General features: G+C 36.5%; 2 protein-coding genes across 2 annotated transcripts in view; one reads left to right on the forward strand and one right to left on the reverse strand.

The window, feature by feature from the left end:
• The window catches only part of REC114 (REC114 meiotic recombination protein), a 67,974-nt gene extending 55,138 nt beyond the window's left edge, over nt 1–12,836 (forward strand). Inside the window, exons 5-7 of the mRNA XM_072402130.1 lie at nt 10,341–10,448; nt 10,537–10,605; nt 12,658–12,836. Coding sequence (XP_072258231.1) covers nt 10,341–10,448; nt 10,537–10,605; nt 12,658–12,822 — 342 coding nt within the window. The 3' untranslated portion in view covers nt 12,823–12,836. The remainder of the gene's footprint in view (nt 1–10,340; nt 10,449–10,536; nt 10,606–12,657) is intronic.
• Nucleotides 12,837–12,849: 13 nt separating this feature from the next.
• The window catches only part of NPTN (neuroplastin), a 37,612-nt gene continuing 31,830 nt past the window's right edge, over nt 12,850–18,631 (reverse strand). Inside the window, exons 7-9 of the mRNA XM_072402129.1 lie at nt 18,218–18,239; nt 16,639–16,708; nt 12,850–14,211 (exon numbers count right to left, since the gene is read on the reverse strand). Of these exons, the coding sequence (XP_072258230.1) occupies nt 16,648–16,708; nt 18,218–18,239 (83 nt within the window). The 3' untranslated portion in view covers nt 12,850–14,211; nt 16,639–16,647. The remainder of the gene's footprint in view (nt 14,212–16,638; nt 16,709–18,217; nt 18,240–18,631) is intronic.

Raw genomic sequence — 18,631 nt, forward strand, 5'->3', positions numbered from 1 at the left:
GCGGATGCGCGACCCCTATTGCCCATTTTGTTATGAAGGCAAGCATCTGGCTTGGCAGTGAGATGCGACTGAACGAGCGCATATGACTCCAGCCCACGGTAAACCGGCTCGATATAACGGCGCGAAAGTACGCGCGACCAGCAAGCGCAGATTTCATTGATAAATTAGGCCCCTTGTCTTCTACAACTATTCTTTGATGTGTCATACTTCATCCATGATGTTCTTTTTTTTGCAACCATTCCGTGCTTGTGACATTATTTTTAAACTTCCTTGTAGATTAAAAAAAGGAGGTGCATCTCATCTGCTGTAAAGCAATTTGCAACATTCATTGCAGATATGGCAGCAGCTCACAGTTTAAAAAACAAGACTATTTTTGACGCAGGGAACCAAACATGCTCTTACATGCACCAAACATGCTCTTGTGAAAAGCAAGATCCTTATGTGAAAAGCATGATCCTTATTTTTTGGCAGTGATTTATTCTTCATTAGAGAATGTTTGGTGAATGCCAAAATATTTTCTTTATAAATAGACCCTTAAGTGCATTGTACCTGATATATAATTTCCTTGTGTTTTGTCTTAATTAGAATTCTTGTTATCATTGTACCTTAGCTTACGTTAGCTAGAAAAACAAAAGCAGTGACAGAATTTGATCTGGGTGTAATGACTAGGTTCACCATTCCTTGAATACTAAAAACAGAGACAGAAATGTCTTATCTGAGCACCCTTTCCCTTTTTTGTTGGTTAGTAGTTACTTAAAAGCCCTTATCATGTTTTATAGAATTCCAGCATGATTAATTGAAGTGGTACTGACATGGAGCAGGCTTTTAAGCAATGCTGCCTGTGGTATGAAGATGGGTGTTATAACCTAATTAAAGACCAGTTCAGGGTAGGAAAACATCTTTGGAACACTCCATAGGTTGCCAGGTATTATTTTAGGGTTATTATTTTAGACGCATGTACACATTTACTGCTTTATAAATAATCCCCTTAGTGTGTATCATAGGTATACAAGCTTTGGAAACTCCAAGCATGTTTCCAAAAGATGTCATAAAAATCAAAGTTCTGATTTATAGTGACTAGGGTCAGATTTAAATTTTTTTCTCCCCTAGGCCAGGAGCTTCGCCTAATCATACAGTGCTGGCCTGTCAAATATTGCTACCTGCTCACCATTTCTGAACCAAAAAGCAGAAACAAAACGTTCCATACAATCTGTCAGTTGTAGATAAAAGCTAATCTTTTTTGGATCCAAGTAACTCACCCAGGGGTTAGTACTACCTGTGAAATCTGACTAGGGTACAGCTTGGATAAACCTCCTGGGCGGGTAATTTCTGTCTGGATTTATATGTCTAAAAGCGGTACATTTTTATTTTACAGTATAATATAATAGTATGAGTATAATAAAGTTTGAAACACAAAATCAGGTCAAAATAATTAAATAAATTTAAAAAAAAATTAATAATACATTTAATAAACTTTGACATGATTTTGTGTTTCAGATTTTAATATACCAGTACTACAGTACAGGTTCAAAAATCCGACAACCTCCGGACCTGAGGTGTGCCCAATTTTCGAAAATTCCGGATTTTTGAAGGTTATATATGCTGTATATATTAAAATGAAATGACACTGAAGGAAAAGCAAATGAAATTTTAATGTTCACCAACTAAATAAAACAGTTTTACAGAATTTTAGTTCAACTAAACAAAATAATGCCTCAGAATTTTAATTATTACTGTATCCTCGAAAAGAAGTTAAATACCAGATAGGCTGTCAGTATAATCAGCTTCATGACTGACAGTAACAGGATCCTCAGCAGCAGGAACAGCTTCATTTTATGGAGGAAAAGCTGGACCTAACAGCTGATTCTGGAGTACAGAACCATCAAAACATAAACAGTGGCCTCCAGAAAACAGTGTAAATGTGACATTCACCAAACATTCACTGCAGATGAATCAAAACACTGTAAGGTATACTGTTGTGTACAGAAAATCAAAACTCTTTTATTAGCTTTTATATCCATACATGCAGATGCATTTGGAAGCACATTCTATTCTAAATCAAATCATGAAGAAAAATGTATCACATTTGTGTTATCCTTTTACAGAAAGTGAAGAAAAGAGAATATTAGCAATGTCCACATTCTTCTTTACAAACCCAAAAATGCACTGTATAAACTGAGAATTCTCAGTTGTTGTTTCTGAGAATTTGTGCACATTTGTGTTACATTGAGTTGACCAATTTCTGGCATCTGTAAACAGGTATTCCAGCTAAGGATTATTGAACTACATTCCAGAATTTTCTGCACCTCGGGGTTTTACCTCAAAAACAGTGTTTTTGATGTCACCCCACAAGTTTTCTATTGGATTGGGTGGCATGGTGGCTCAGAGGTTAGCACTCTGGCCTTTGCAGCTCTAGGTCCCAGGTTTGAATCTTTACCAGAGCACCATCTGCATGGAGTTTGTATGTCCTCCTAGTGTTTGCAAAGGTTTCCCCCAGGTACTTTTGTTTCCTCCCACATTCCAAAAATGCACTTCAGCATAAGCCAACATGCTATTCAAATATTTTAATGTATTCAAACTAATCCAAGATCCATGGTATGCAATAAATAGGGCCAACAACATAGTATGAGAGACATCTCCATATTATAATGCTTTCACAACCATGCTTCACTGTCTTCACAGTGTACTGTGGCTTGAATTCAGTGTTTGGGGGTCATCTGACAAACTGTCTGCAGCCCCTAGACCCAGAAAAAACAATCTTGCCTTCGTCAGTCACTAAATGTTGCGTTGTTTCTCTTTAGACCGGTCAATGTGATCTTTGGCAAACTGTAACCTCTTCAGCACATGCCTTTTTTTCATGACTTTGAGACTTTGCAGGGGGCTTCTTAACAATAGCTTGGTTTCATCTAGGCAACTTTAAAAAGTTACAGTGCTCACAGGTAACTACACTTTCCTAAACCTCCCTGGCGCTATGAATAATGTTATTTTAAATTTCCCGCCTACCAGCCCCACGGTCCTGCCCTCCAGCCTAAGGCTTGCGAGCAGATGCCTGGCCAGCATCTGATTCCCCAGGCCTTGCGCCCCCAACATTCACACGCCATACTCGGGAATACCGCCAGGGAGATTAATCATCCTGAAGCTGATCATTTGCCATTTTGACTATTCATCTATCCATTCAAATGGTAGTTTTCTGTTTTCTTCCATGTCTGTCAGGTTTTAGTTGCCATTGTAAAGCATTTGAGATCATTTTAGCTGAACAGCCCATCATTTTCTGCATTTCTTTTTATGTTTCCCTCTCTCCAATCAACATTTTATTCAAAGTATTGTGACATGGCAAAAGGAGTCATCTTTGAGGGAAGGTATATTTCTCCTCGTTACCTCTCCTATGGGAGAGATTAGCTAGCAACATGTCTGCTGGGATTCCAGACCTGGGTGTGCATGTCACTCAAAAGTGTTCTGATCCAGGCTGTGAGCAGCAGGTAAAAAGAGACCTGGGGCACAGGAAAGCTACCTGTGAGAGTCATTTCTGTACTACTTCTGTGAGTAAAGGTTGCTGGAATGTTTTGTGTTGAGTTGGCTGGGTTAGCCACCAACTGTTAGAGAGGAATCTGCCTGCTGTATAGTTAGTGCCTGATTGGCTAGGATTTATTTTGGTTTGTTTTATTTTATCTTATACAACCTTTTACTAAAACTGACCACGGGTCAGTTTTCAAACTACAATCTACTGTCTCCAGTGTGCTTCATACACTCTCCTTCAGTCTGAGAGTACCTCTAACCCCAGAAAAGGTGATCGCACAAAGGTGGTATACCACAGTATATTATTCTTCTAAACAATGTCTGGAATAACCCATTTTACTTCAGAGAGAAATGCATTTTAACCAACATGTACAACATTTGCTGCCCTCCTTCTTTAAATTAGGGTTTTATTTGATATTTATAATGATAATGATATTTGATTATTTGATAAATAAAAAAAAGAAAGAATTTTTTTTTCCTTCATGATTTGAGCTTTATTCACATTATTGTAAAACACACTGCTAGTATACTGAACACAACTGTATGTGCAGTAAATGTATAGTAGATGTCACATAATAATTTATAAAATCATAAATCAGTTATCAAGTTTTGTAAGCCTAAATATATATATATATATATATATATATATATATATATATATATAAAACTCCAAATGCCTCAATAAAGAGAACCTGTCACCCCTTCCAATGCTATCACATATGAAAATAAATTTAAAAAAAAAGAATACTCATACAAACATAGTGCAATGTAGGGCACACAAGTGTGCGTACATTTTGGGAGTGCAATACATATAGGGTATAGCTGCATGTGCATTAATGAGAAGTATAACTTTAGAGCCATTAGTTAGGGTTGAAAGTAAAAAAAATGAGCTACAGAGGAGTTTAATACTTCACGTATAGACATTTGTAAGCATCAAAGTTTGTGTTTTGTATGTGCTTTAAAAACTTAACTAAACTAAAATTTACAACTGCACAGGTTCTATGCTTTTAGAAAGAGTAGGCCTAAAATACATTTTATATCTTGTGTGTAAAAAAAATGAAATGCAACAAATTAAAAATATTTCAGTATTAAAACAAAACAGAAAACAAAAATGTTTTCACATAACCTTCCTTTTATTAGGGGTGAAGAGTTCCTTTACCTTTAAGTTACCTACAGATTTTGTGTCAGATATCATTTGTAATAATAACAGATATTCAGTAGTAGACCACCTGAACAATTCATAAGAATAATGTCTGGCTGAATAAATCCTCACATTACACAAACATAAGCTACATTTTGATATGACTGATTGCATCAGAACAAAATTAGACTGTAAAAGAGCAGCCTTTACACATATTAGAGGAATACTTTGTTGGATACATTTTATTTTATAGATGTAGGTTATTAAAGCTTTGATGATGTTGTTTTTTTGGCTCAGTAGCACCACTTACAGTTAACCTACAGAATTGCTGCTCCCTGTTAATCCGATGATTCTAAGATTAGTTCCCTAAAACCTCCATGATAACACACATAAGGACACAGTATGTTTGTAGTAAACATACTGCATGTATTTAGCTTGTTAAAGCACAGTGTATCATAAACAGCTTCTTTGTTTATCATGGCTTTCCACTTCTTGCTTCAGTGTTGTTTGCACATACTCAGGAGTGGTCCCTGGTCATAGGAATGGTTGAACATGCATGTGCAGTAAATGGCAACCTGTAGTCTCTATGCACTGGACAAAGTGACACTTAGGGGCAGAATTTACCCTAAGCCACAGCGATTAACCTGTCCTTTTGCTGCCTTGGCTGTGTTTCCTACAACAGCTACAATTTTCAAACAAACTCCTAGCAATTTTACCAGCTAGGACTTTCTTCACTTCCTCTCAGCTACCTGCTTTTACCTCGAAATTACCTAAGCAGCTTCAAAGCTGCTTTATCACTCCTATCAACCCCAATATCTGTCATTATGCATACATGAAAATACGTGCATACATAAAAATGTGCGCACCAACGACATGTATTTACTCAACAGGGATTTCGGTATGTTTGGCTGCTCTTAAAAGAATTTTAGAGTATTTTTTTTTCCCCCAGAAAATTTATGTTTGATATACAGCAGCAACTTCCACCATTTTATTTTACAGGGTCTCCAGCTTCATAAAATATATCATGTTTTGGGGTTTTTATGTCATTTTTCACCCTAAAATATCCATTTTTAATGTGTCGGAAAAAAGGACAAAATAGTTAATCCTTCATACCCACTGTTTATAGGCTTTTAAAATCTATTACATGTATATATTACCAGCCTTATACCTTCCTCTATATTTGTCCCTGCTGCTAGTATTGCCTGCACAACATTCTTGCCCAAATCTGCAGCAAACCCTACAAAGCTTTAAAGTTAAACAGTGGTGCTGGGGCATAAGACAGGGTGTGTGTCCTGGAATGAGCAAAAGTCAGCTACTTGTGTTCTCCTAAACTGCTGCACAGTCCCAGCCATTTGTACCAATAACAATACTAGTTTAACAATGATCTATTCCTTCAATATTATTATTTCCATTTATTTTGGACATGTGAGTATGTTGGGCTTAATACACCAAATGCAAATGCACTGCAGTAACTTCTGTACTACAGTGAACGCAATTCACTGAAACATGATGTGCTTGTGTGTTACTATTTAATATGAATGGCATTCCAACACATATAAAGAACACACCGGGGCTATATTACGTCACAATCCAGGATGTGTGCTGTATGTTTTTTTTTTGCACTGAAGACAATTTAGGGTAAATAGGTTGCCTCAATGCAACATACTTTAACATAGGGAGAAAGTGTGTTGTGGCTAATGCGTTACCACAGGGTACAATGATGTGCCCAAAATTTTGCATTTACAAATTTCAGAAACATTGCTTTATAGGAATGTGCATGTCTACTGAGCAATAATACTTAAAGGGGCAAAATGCAATCTCTAATGGCAAGTGTTATGGTAAAATTGCTGTAATGGCAGAACTAAATGTTAAAATAGGCTCCAAAAAACTATTGCACTGGATAGGTGGCCTTAACTTTGAATAGAGCATAAAAGGGGAAGATTATTACAATTTTGCAAAAGCAATGACCTGGTAATTGCAAATACTGTTTTCACATGGCCTCTGAAGATCATTTACTTTGAAAAAACCAGATGTCCATTTACAGTTAAATTGCTGATGAACTAAAGATTTAAATTAGCATATAGACTCAGACCTATCTGGGGCTAAATTCTAGGATTTGATCACAACCCTTAGGCTGTCAAAATTAGAAGTTAAATTGAATAACCAGACCTAATACTGAAGAAAGGTATGCTTTAGTCTCTCTCAGAATACAAGTACCACCCATCACTTTTTCAATCTGCCCATTGCACCTATTTGCTTTATCTCACCCGCTCAACCGAGTCAAGGGTAAAAGGGACAACTGGGCCAAGCAGGCCTATCAAAACAGGTTAGAAAGTTAACTGCTATCCCAATAAATTAACTACATAAGGGATGCAAACGATATTTTGATGAAAAACAATGAAACCATGGATAATAATACCTATAATAATTTTTGCTCCAAAAAATGCACTAGGGCTTATTTTCAGGGTATGTCTTATTTTGTCATGAACAACAATCGACATTTATTCTTGAACAAAAAAATCAACATTTATTCAAGTAAATATAGTGATGTCATCACATTCTGGAACATCATCATAACTCTCCAAACCCTGAAATCCATCTTGAATTTCTTGTGATATTCAGGAACAAAAATCAACATTTATTTAAATGCAGTCATGTCGTCATCTTTTGGAACATCATCATAACTCTCCAAACCCTGAATTCCATCTTGAATTTTTTGTGACTCCATTTCCTTTAGAACCATTGCCCCCAATTTCTCATGTCTAGAAATAACACTTTCCTTTAATGAGCACCTCTTGTCCATGTAATTATAAATATTGTAGCTTATTTTCGTGGTAGGGCTTATATTTTTAGCATCCTCAAAAATACTGAAAAATCAGGCTAGGGCCGATTTTCAACGGTGTAGATGTGAGGAGTATAGAACAATGGGCCTCCTCTGTCAGGTGGCAAAAGTTCTCCTTTATATTATCTCTAGGACGACAAAAAAAAAAGGTTTTAGAGAGGATAAACAGGCAGGGAAAGGTAATTATTTACTTGGATAAAAAAATGTAAATATGTTTTAATGATTATACAAAGGCATTTGAAAAAATTGCAGAATTAATATTTTATCAATACTTTAGTAAAGTAGAAAAAAAAATCTGGATCAAAAGCATTGCAGAAATACATATATCATGTAATCACAAAGGTAGGAACCAGAATTAGGGATGAAAATAGCAGGATGTGAATATTAACAATATGAAAAAAAGGTGTTGATTTCTAGAGAACTCAACTCAACTGTCAAAAAAGTAGCTAAATGCTATATTTGATCCACCTTACTGCATGAAGTTAAAAACGTTCGCAAAAAAACAACCAAAAAAAAAAGGTTAGGGGCTTTTGAGATGAAGATGAAACCAAGAATGTTGAAAACTTCCAACAGCTAAAATATCAAAGGGGGTAGATGACCTATAACATCAGTGGAAACACTAAAAGGTAATGTTTATTATCAAGCTGCTCCTTTGCAAATTATCAGACCCACAAATTTCTGACACTGAGGCAGAGCAAGTTGCAGAAATAATTAGTAGAATATACTATGAAATTGTAATGATGAAAATGAAATGATGGATATTCACAAACCACTTACCAGGTATTTCCCCTAAGACTGTTAAGTGAAGTTTTTTGGGGGGTTTTCTTGGAATTTATTAAGATCAATTAAGTTTTAGAATTAAAAGTGTTATACATCTAGATATAGCTCGGGTATGTATCTGGAAATAGATTTTACAGTACTGCCCTGGCTTTTTTGGTGTAGATACTACTGAAAATCCCCTTACCTATTACCTATATGCAGCAACCTTTAGTTCACCTCAGAAAATAGAGCATGAAAATGACAATGAAAAACAATTTACTACAGTTGAACACAGTATGTGGGATTTACAGTTAGGTCCATAAATATTTGAACAGAGTCAACTTTTTTCTAATTTTGTTTCTGTAGATTACCACAATTAATTTTAAATGAAACAACTCAGATGCAGTTGAACTGCAGACTTTCAGCTTTGTGGAATGTGAGGAACTAAAGCCTTTTTTTAACACAATCACTTCATTTCAGGGGCTCAAAAGTAATTGGACAATTGACTCAAAGGCTATTTCATGGGCTGGTGTGGGCAATTTCTTTGTTATGTCATTATCAATTAAGCTGATAAAAGGCCTGGAGTTGATTTGGGAGGGGGGAGCTTGTATGCGGTCAGAGGAGCTCTCCATGCAGGTGAAACAAGCCATCCTTAAGCTGCAAAAACAGAAAAAAAAACAGTCCGGGGAAATTGCTACAATATTAGGAGTGGCAAAATCTACAGTTTGTTACATCATGAGAAAGAAACAAAGCACTGGTGAACTCAGCAACCCCAAAAGACCTGGACATCCACGGAATACAACAGTGGTGGATGATCCCAGAATAATTTCCATGGTGAGAAGAAACCCCTTCACAACAGCCAACCAAGTGAACAACACTCTCCAGGAAGTAGGCGTATCGATATCCAAGTCTACCATAAGGAGAAGACTGCATGAAAGTAAATACAGAGGGTGCACTGCAAGGTGCAAGCCACTCATACGCCTCAAGAATAGAAAGGCTAGATTGTACTTTGCTCAAAAACATCTAAAAAAAGCCAGCACAGTTCTGGGAAAACATTCTTTGGACAGATGAAACCAAGATCAACCTTTACCAGAATTTTGGCAAGAAAAAAGTATGGAGAAGGCGTGGAACAGCTCATGATCCAAAGCATAGCACATCATCTGTAAAACATGGCTGCCAGTGGGACTGGGACACTAGTGTTTATCCATGATGTGACACAGGACAGAAGCAGCTGAATGAATTCTGAGGTGTTCAGAGACATACTGTCTGCTCAAATCCCCATCCTATTGTGTGTAAATTCCCCCACCTACTAGATTGTAAGCTCTTCGGGGCAGGGTCCTCTCCTCCTGTATCACTGTCCGTATTAGTCTGTCATTTGCAACCCCTATTTATTTGTACAGGGCTGCATAATATGTTGGCGCTATATAAATCCGGTTTATTAATAATAAATCCAGCTAAATGCAGTCAAATTGATTGGGAGGCGTTTCATATTACACATGGACAATGACCCAAAACAACCCAGGAGTTTATTAAAGCAAAGAAGTGGAATATTCTTGAATGGCTAAGTCATTCACCTGATCTGAACCCAATTGAGCATGCATTTCACTTGTTGAAGACTAAACTTCGGACAGAAAGGCCACAAACAAACAGCAACTGAAAGCCGCTGAAGTAAAGGCCTGGCAGAGCATTAAAAAGGAGGAAACCCGGCATCTGGAGATGTCCATGAGTTCAAGACTACAGATTTGTCCAATTTCTTTTGAGCCCCTGAAATGAAGTGATTGTGTATAAAAATAAAAAGGCTTTTAGTTTCTCACATCTTTTTGTTCAACCCACTGAATTTAAGCTGAAAGTTTGCAGTTCAACTGCATCTGAGTTGTTTCATTTAAAATTAATTGTGGTAATGTACAGAACCAAAATTAGAAAAAAAGTTCTGTCCAAATATTTATGGACCTAACTGAATAATGTTTTGCAGCTTAATATAGAAGTTTGTGTAGATTAAGTTATCAGTATGTTCTTGTGACCATATGTATAACACAATATTATTTAGCATTTCTTTCAATTCAATATTTTGTTTATGCGTAGGAAGAATCACGCATGTTTCGAGTTCAGTTTAAAGGGAAATCCAAGGAAGAAGCCCTAGAAAATTGTGACAGCTGTTTTCAGAAGCTCCAGTATTACTTGGGTGACCAGGTATGAAGGGTCAAGAGGAACGAATATACTGAAATTCAACAGACCAATACTATTGTAGACATATGTGCTGTTCTATATTTTTTTTCAGAATGAGGCTATTGGAGAATCAATTCAAAGTTTTACATATCAAAGTATTGGAGTAGCTCAAGTTGCACAGGTAAATACATAACCAAAAAATGACCAAGGTGGTGAATAGAGAGGAGTATAGAATATTTAACTAAAACATTTGAGTTCCACGTTAAATGGGGTTAGCACGTATGTGCCCCCCCCCCCCCCCCTTCTATCTAAACAAGGTCACACGAAGTCTGTTTTTTTTTTTCAAAGAACGAGCAACATATAGTCACCTTCCCTGTGGCAAAACCAAACCCCCTACCCATCCACAATGGTGGCAAGGGCTATAAGCTCATCCCCACAGTGTGACCCATTTGTGGTAGTCTCTGGGCAATAATAAAATATACTATATATATATATATATATATATATATATATATATATATATATATATAATTCCTGGCTAATTTGACAGTCTTTGCTAGGGTCCGTATCCCTCATCCCCATCCACATAAAATGTACTGTAATTAGACCAAAGGGTTAATAAAACCCTTTTAATATAATGGATACAAATTTTAAATCTTTTTTGAATCAAATTTCTCTTTACTTAGCCATTTCTAGTGGTAAACATTAACTCCAGTAATCAGATGAGAAGCAAACTCAATTAAAAGAAAATGTAATACATCAAGAAATTACATTTTTTATAGAGTCCTGAAAAACAAGGCAATATACTGCTCGATCAATACTTGATAATCAGTAAGAAATGGACTAATTCATAGTAGGTTTTGCCAAAAAAGCTGCCCGATAACCAAGAAAAAGTTATCGCCATTCTTTACCTTGCTCCAATTGCAAACTGAAGAGGAAGGGGTGAGATGAATAGTCAAAAAACCTAAAATTCCCAAGTTGCCTGCAAGGTGGGAAAGCAGACCAGATACTTCAAAAGTGTCACAGGTGTAGCCAGAGAACAGTGTTGGATGGACCTCCTTTCCATTGTGACCAGGGGCTGTCAATGGCAATAAAGTTAATGTCTTAAGCATGTTGCTGTAGTGTGGGAGAGGTGGTTGCTCAGCTTATAAGACTTTTCAATTCAGTTTATTCTTTTTGTAAACACCCAACCTACCTGTCCCCATACCCCCAAAAATCAAAACACAAATTCTTGATAGAATATGGTAAGTAATCCGAAGGTACATGTGCAAATGTATGCGTTCTTATGTATGCCAAAACCCTCAAACGTTAAAAGAAATTATTTGGCTGCCAGAAAAAATAATTCACCACAATTTCATTTAACATCCTCTGTAAGCTCTGTTGTCTTTATCAAAGTGCAAGCAGCCACATTATATTCCTTGGAGTGGCCCTGGAAATAAAGCTTTTGTTCATTGCAACCCTTAGCAATGAAACACACACAAGTCAGAAACGGTTACTCAGTGGCATGCTAACCTCACGTATTTACCCTCTTTCTGCTGCTGTGCTTCTGACACCTTTTCATTTTCACCACCTTTCAAGCAATTACTTTGCATTCACATTATCCCATTCCCAAGTGCTGGAATTTAAACTATACTGCTCAGTACTTCTATTATTTTTTTTTTAGAAGTGTGTCCCTTTGTAGGACATCATTGATAATGTTATTCTCACAGGTGATGTGGCTTTATCAGTAGGAAAGCACCACTCTCTTACAAATGCAGTCATTTTGTACATTTAGTTTGGATCATTTGTTATGCTAATTGCCCCATTTCTGAATACCAAACATTTGGATTTTTCTTTTAGGTATTTTTCAGTCCCACCCCACCCCCCACAGAGCTCGGAATTGAAAATCTATTTACTTGAGAAATGCCCAAATGATTACACAAAAGGAAAGCATTAGGCTGGATACATACTTAGAAAGTGTTTTTAATCTGATATCAGAAACAAAACCTAACAGCAATGTATTGTGAGGATAAGCTCTGTATGAAATTATATGAAGACATCTGGTTAGGCAGGCTCTTACATTGCTGTATAGTTTTTTCTTTGACAAATCAAAATACCAACAAATTTGAAACAAAATCAGAATGTGTGTGTGTCAAGAGTTAATATTTAAAATAATTATACTGCTTGCTTGCAAAGACCTCTGCTAAATATGAGCATAGTATACAGTCATATTTAAAGCTGTCTGTGTTTGCAGTCACTCCTGAAAGGAAATGTGACCTGTCTGGGTGGTACACGTGAGAACCTTTCCTTCAGTACGGCAGACCTTGGTCAGTTTGTCAAGTTGTGCCTTCTGGACCAGCACTTCCCAGCGTTTGTTGAGAATGTGGAAAAAGAACTACACAAACTCACAGAGAACTAACCAGAACAAAAACACACAGGTACAACATTTTTGTTTTAGTCACTTTATATGTTAACAAGTGTATTTTGCCACACACATTACACTTCAATTGCACAATCCATGGGCCCATGCAACTAGAACATTCCCCTAACCCTTTTTCCCCAGTAGAAGATATTACAGCTCTGATATACTGACACATTTACATCTAGTTGCATAGAATAGAACCATGCTATAAAGAACAATGTAAAATTTTTTAAATAACCCAAATTAACACAAATCCCCTCCAAAACAAAAGAAAAATATATATATATATTATAACTTATAAAAATTCTGCCTGCTAGAATGTACATTTTGGACATAACAGTGCAAAAGGATTTAATATACATGATTGAACCAATGTTCACTTATAAAGCATCCCACCTATATATATATATTTTGTTTTTAGAACTGTCTAAAGTACTGGACGTTTCATTTATATGCATCAGGACAATCAATTTACCTCCTTACACTGAAGCAGCTTTGCACATGGTCACGGATTCCATCAAATTCAACGTTTCATTTTCAGTAACAGCTAAACAGCATATAATTAAGCCCTTTTCTAGAGCATTCTGTCCAACCATAATTTTTTTTTTTGTGCAAGGTACTGAGTAATTTAAGAAATAAAGTCTTATACATCAGTACAAGAAAAACAAAAAAAAACAGTTTATAGACAAGTGTATTAAAAATACATTAAAAAATGCTGCGTCACTCAATTTCCAAGATGTGGGCTTGCATCATACACTATTAAAATACCTGTAGCAGTGGGATCGTGCTTCTGGAACAGACAGAATCTCCATTAATATAATCATTAAAAAAAAATCTGGGCCAGGAAGATAGGGCTTCAGCTGACCTCCTAATTCCTAGGTTTTTCAAAAAAAGGCTTTTTGATTGGTCATGTAGCAGCTATAGTACGCATGAAGCCTTTTTACAATGGGGGTTTAGTAAACCCTGCTGAGCTAAAAACATAAAGAAATACAGACCAAAAATATACAAAAAGAAAAACCCATGCATGCATTACCTGCTCAACCCCCAGCTAACCCCTTTTGGAAGGCTTATATTTTCTTTCATATATATATATATATATCATAAGTGAACTTAGGAAAAAAAAAAAAGCAACAGCACACAAAGCTGCATATGCACTCTATTGTTGAAGCTCCTTATAATACCCCACCAGTTTTATTCGCCTTGAAGGCTATATAAGGCATGCTTTTTAAGATTTTTTTGTTTAAACCCTCAGTCCCATGAAGTAAATTTTTAAATAAAAACACACGCACACAAAATAGGAATATTGAAGAAATCTGAATCTGAAGCTTGATTTCAGCAATGCCAGCTCTTCAGAGGGAGGATAAGTAGTGGTCTGTCCATGAATATCTAAATGATAAAAATAGGGGAAGAATTATTGAACACATGTGGTTTACATGTAGGTGAAAAACTTTTTTTTTTTTTTTTTTTTAGCACTGGTTAGTCAGTTAGTAAAAACATTAAAGGTTGTGCTCTCCTGGTATCACAATTTCACATACCTGGCTGACCAATATGTATAAGGAGTCACTATCCAACCCGATATTCTGAAGTATCTGTCTCCATCAATGTCCGCACATTCTTTTATATAACAGAGCTACATGCCGTTATGAATATGACAAAGCTCAAAAGATGTCAAAACAGAAGAGGTTTTGTAGTTTTCACAGTCACACACTCAGACATCTGAAGAGGTTTTCAAGCTCTACCACAGCCAAATTTTACTCCGTTAACAAATAGAAAATCATAGCAGTGGTGATGTAAATGAGGCCAAATAACACATTCTTTGAAGGGAAGGGAAGAGAACCTCTCACACTCTTAGTTATATTTGTGCCTTGTTCCAGTATCACCCCTGCGCACATTTCCTAACAGAACACTTTTCGTAAAAGCAAGTGATGGAAAATCTCCCCAGTGAGGTCGTAGCTAGAAACAAATACTGGAGTTACATTCTTCCCCAAGAATATACATATAGAAACAAATATGGGTGTACTGCCTTGAAAAAATGCAAAATGTTTAGTGCCCAAGGTGAACTATTTTTATATGTGAAAAAAAATGTTTTTTAAAAATACAATCAATCTTTTACATATATTTTCACAAACCATTCACATTTTATGAGTTGGTTATAAACAATTCAATAAATTAAATGGGCTCAGCAGGCCAGTTAACCACAACGTGGTCAAAAATTGTGTGAGGCCTAAATAAAAGCTCAGTCAGGCTGCCCTTATAGTAATAGGCATTGATTTCTGTGAGCATTGTAGCCCTGTGCAGGAAACTGAAAATGTGTGGGGAACGTCTGTGGATAACACCCCCTACAATTTCATCACTATGGCATCATTAGAACATAAAAAACTCTGCCCATCAAAACAAAATTGGGGTTCAGGTACTGGTAAGGCACAGTCATGTGTAACAGGGCAGTGTGTTTTGATGGGTAGAGTTTATGTTGTAATGATGCCATGGTGATGAAAGTTTGGGGGGTGTTAGCCACAAGTGTCTCCCACTTGCACCCATAAATTTGTTTACTTGCACCTCTTTGTTCTAGAGAAATTAGGGTTCAAGGTAGGGAAGCAGATGGTTTGATGGGCAAAGTTTTTGTATGTTCTATTGATGCCATTCTAAGGGGCATTATATCTGTTCCCCACTTGCACCTACATTTTCAGTTTGCACCTGCACCTCCCCATTACAGATAAATTGGGGTTCAAAGAACAGAACCAGAAAGGGTAGTATAGTATTACAGTTTGGTGAAGGGTAGGTACAAAATTTAGGGGCCCCACTCAATGCTCCTTGCTATGTAAGTTTGGGCTCCTGGGTGCACTGTCTCATTAAACAGCAATCCAAATGTTCAAAGAAATTTTAGGTATTAGTAGCTATGAGAGTACCCTGTGTAAAAACCTGAACTTGTTACAATTAACGGTTTAGGAGATCTGATACATTGATCACACACACGCCATTGGCTGTACGGCCCCCATCTTGCCATTACATCATTATGCTCTTAAAGCATCACCACATTTTAACATTATATAAAGGGGTGACATTCCACTTTTTTTTTTAGAATAGAAAAATGTGTTCTGTTTTTGTTTATTTTAGCTAGGACAATCCAAATACTTAAAATGAGAAAAAGGACCCCATATTGTTTGTGTAGTATACTTGCTCAGTTAAAGCAAAATTTTGTGCTAGCTTACACTAGACTTTTTTTTTTTTGCATTAAGTACGTTATCCATAATGCACACAATAATAATACCGTGTGGAGACCTTTATTGATTATATCAGGGGAGCCTAGAGCAATTTTAGTGCCTTGCATTGGAAGACTAGGGTAGTCTCTATAGTATGCATAACATGTGAAAAATGTATGGTTAAGTTTCCTAAAAAGTGATTTTCCCTTTGATGTTTTTTACATTCCAGAATAAATAATAAAAAAAGGCTCTCCTTTTAACTTTTTTAGGCATGTTGGCGGCCCTATGTGCACTTTTCTGAAAGTCTGTTGAGAAATAGGCACACAAAGCACCACCCCAACTCCTGATGTCAGGAACTACGTGTCTTTTAAACCTTTTTGAAAAGATCAGTAGTCAATCATCTGGTGCATGGTGAGACATCCTCGATTTGTGATGCTTCTCTGTACTATCTATGCATGTCTGTGCACTTCCATCCTTCCCATCCCTGCGGTCTGATTCTAAAATCCCAGGAGTTGAATTTATGGAACCAAAAATATATTAGAGGAGTAGTAAGAGTAACTGCATCATTCTGTTAGGTGTCTTGAGTTTAAAGAACAAACAATATATTACTTACAAAGTTTGTTTAGCTTGTGTTTCTTTGTCTCAGATTTTTATCTTTGTGGTTATTTGTAGAGTTACTCTTCCTAAAGGACAGGAATGGAAAAAAAGATTATTAGGATTTATAAATGCAGAGAAAAAAAAAAAACTTAGAGAAGCAGAACAGTAATACTTTTCTATATAAAAACAAATGAGCTGGGGAGAGAAGTAACATTTGTAGTGACATACTGCAGCAAAACCGATTTCTGGTTGGATGTGTTATCCACTGAATATAACATAGAATATTATACCAAATATTTGGTAGGTAAGTAGTTTATCGAGTTTACTGGCACTGCTCAATTTAGGATGGACTCCTAGGCTTCAACCAACTGGTGGTTATCAAAGTATTATCGTGACTTATGTGGTACATGTGTATTAAAAGGTCAAAGGCTACACACGTTACATTTTTGTCCTTGCAAAGACAAAATACTGAAAGATGCATGAATGAGCGCTGTACAGGAGAGGGGGGGAGAACAAGCAAGCAACACGCCACTGCGCCCTTTCCCCTTCACTTGTAATACGATCATTCATGAATTCGCCAGGTTCTCATCTGGTTGGATGAGAATCATCTGATGTGTGTACGTAGATAAATTCAAAAACTTAAATTCCATATAACTTATTTACCAAGTACTATATTAAAACACATTTGCGTGTACAGATGACTATGGTCCTTTATAATCAATATCAAACAAGCTGATTTTTCTTAAACTAAATAATGACACAATCTACACACTGGTTCAAGAGCTGCAAAAATTTCTTAATATAGGCTATAGGCTTCCAAAAGACTACATTTTTAAAGGTTCTAAATGGAACCTCTCCTTTTCACAACTTCTTTAGTAACAAAAACCTATAACATCAGCCTTAGTTTAGCAACAATGATGTAACACCCGTATAGGAGTTCATTCAAACACAGCACCAGCAGGTGAAACCAGGATGTGCTGGGTATCCTGGCAACCAATAAATGCACAGCTCAGCAAATTTTGAGAAGAGACAGCGATAGGGCAGGTAAGAATGCTTTTTTTTATTGCAGAAAGAAATAGGTGATGTTACTTCTGCAATATCAGCCTAATCACAGATTTGTAAAGTGGAGCCTCAATTCCGTTTAGGACAAAAACAAACTTCTCTTTTTGTTTTTGAAGAGAGTGACTAAAGGTTAGAACCTTATGTTAGGTTTTTACCATCTGTTTGCTCTGGTGAGGTCTCACACACATTCTTGTCCTAGAGCAAAGTGATGCCAGAAATAGGTAATAAAGAGAAATCTCAACAGGGACACAGATGGCAATATCATTCCAGAGAACTTAATCCTCCCCCATACTAGCCTGTGATTTTACTTTAAGCGTGTTGCAATTGTAACTACACAACATATATAGTAATTATCCACAAAAAGATAGATAAAGGATATGTGGAAAGAACATTTCACACAAAGAACAAACCGCTTTACACCATACGCCTGAATATTGCTGGGTAAGGCTAAAACCAACGCAACAGAAATGCTTTCGGCGTAAAGAGCCATGACTGCAGTGAAGCACATTTACCAGATAGACAGGTCGACTTACATTGGTCCAGCTGGTTCATCATCTGAATCATCCAATCGATCATAAAGGAAGGAATAAAAAAGAAAAAAAAATTAGTCAAAATCACTGTAACCACAAACCAACAAAGAACTCATACCTACAGTGACTGCAGCTCACTGTTTGGATGCTTTACAGTCACTCGAGGCAACTTTCCTGATTTTGTTACTAAATGGTTGATTATGTTATTTAAGATGAAACATAAGTTCGATATTGGCCATGAAGGACTGTAACAGTAGTGGACAGATTGTTGCGATTTATTTGAAACCATCTTGTCCCCTAGTTCCAGTGGTTCACTCAGAGGATTAATGACAAGACAAACCCAACATTTCAGTTGTAAAATCCTGCTGGTTGTTTTCTTACAGTGGGGTGATGGGAGTTAGTGATGGCAGCAGAAAA

The sequence above is a fragment of the Pyxicephalus adspersus genome, chromosome 2, assembly GCF_032062135.1.
Source record: "Pyxicephalus adspersus chromosome 2, UCB_Pads_2.0, whole genome shotgun sequence".
Taxonomy (NCBI): Eukaryota; Metazoa; Chordata; class Amphibia; order Anura; family Pyxicephalidae; genus Pyxicephalus; species Pyxicephalus adspersus.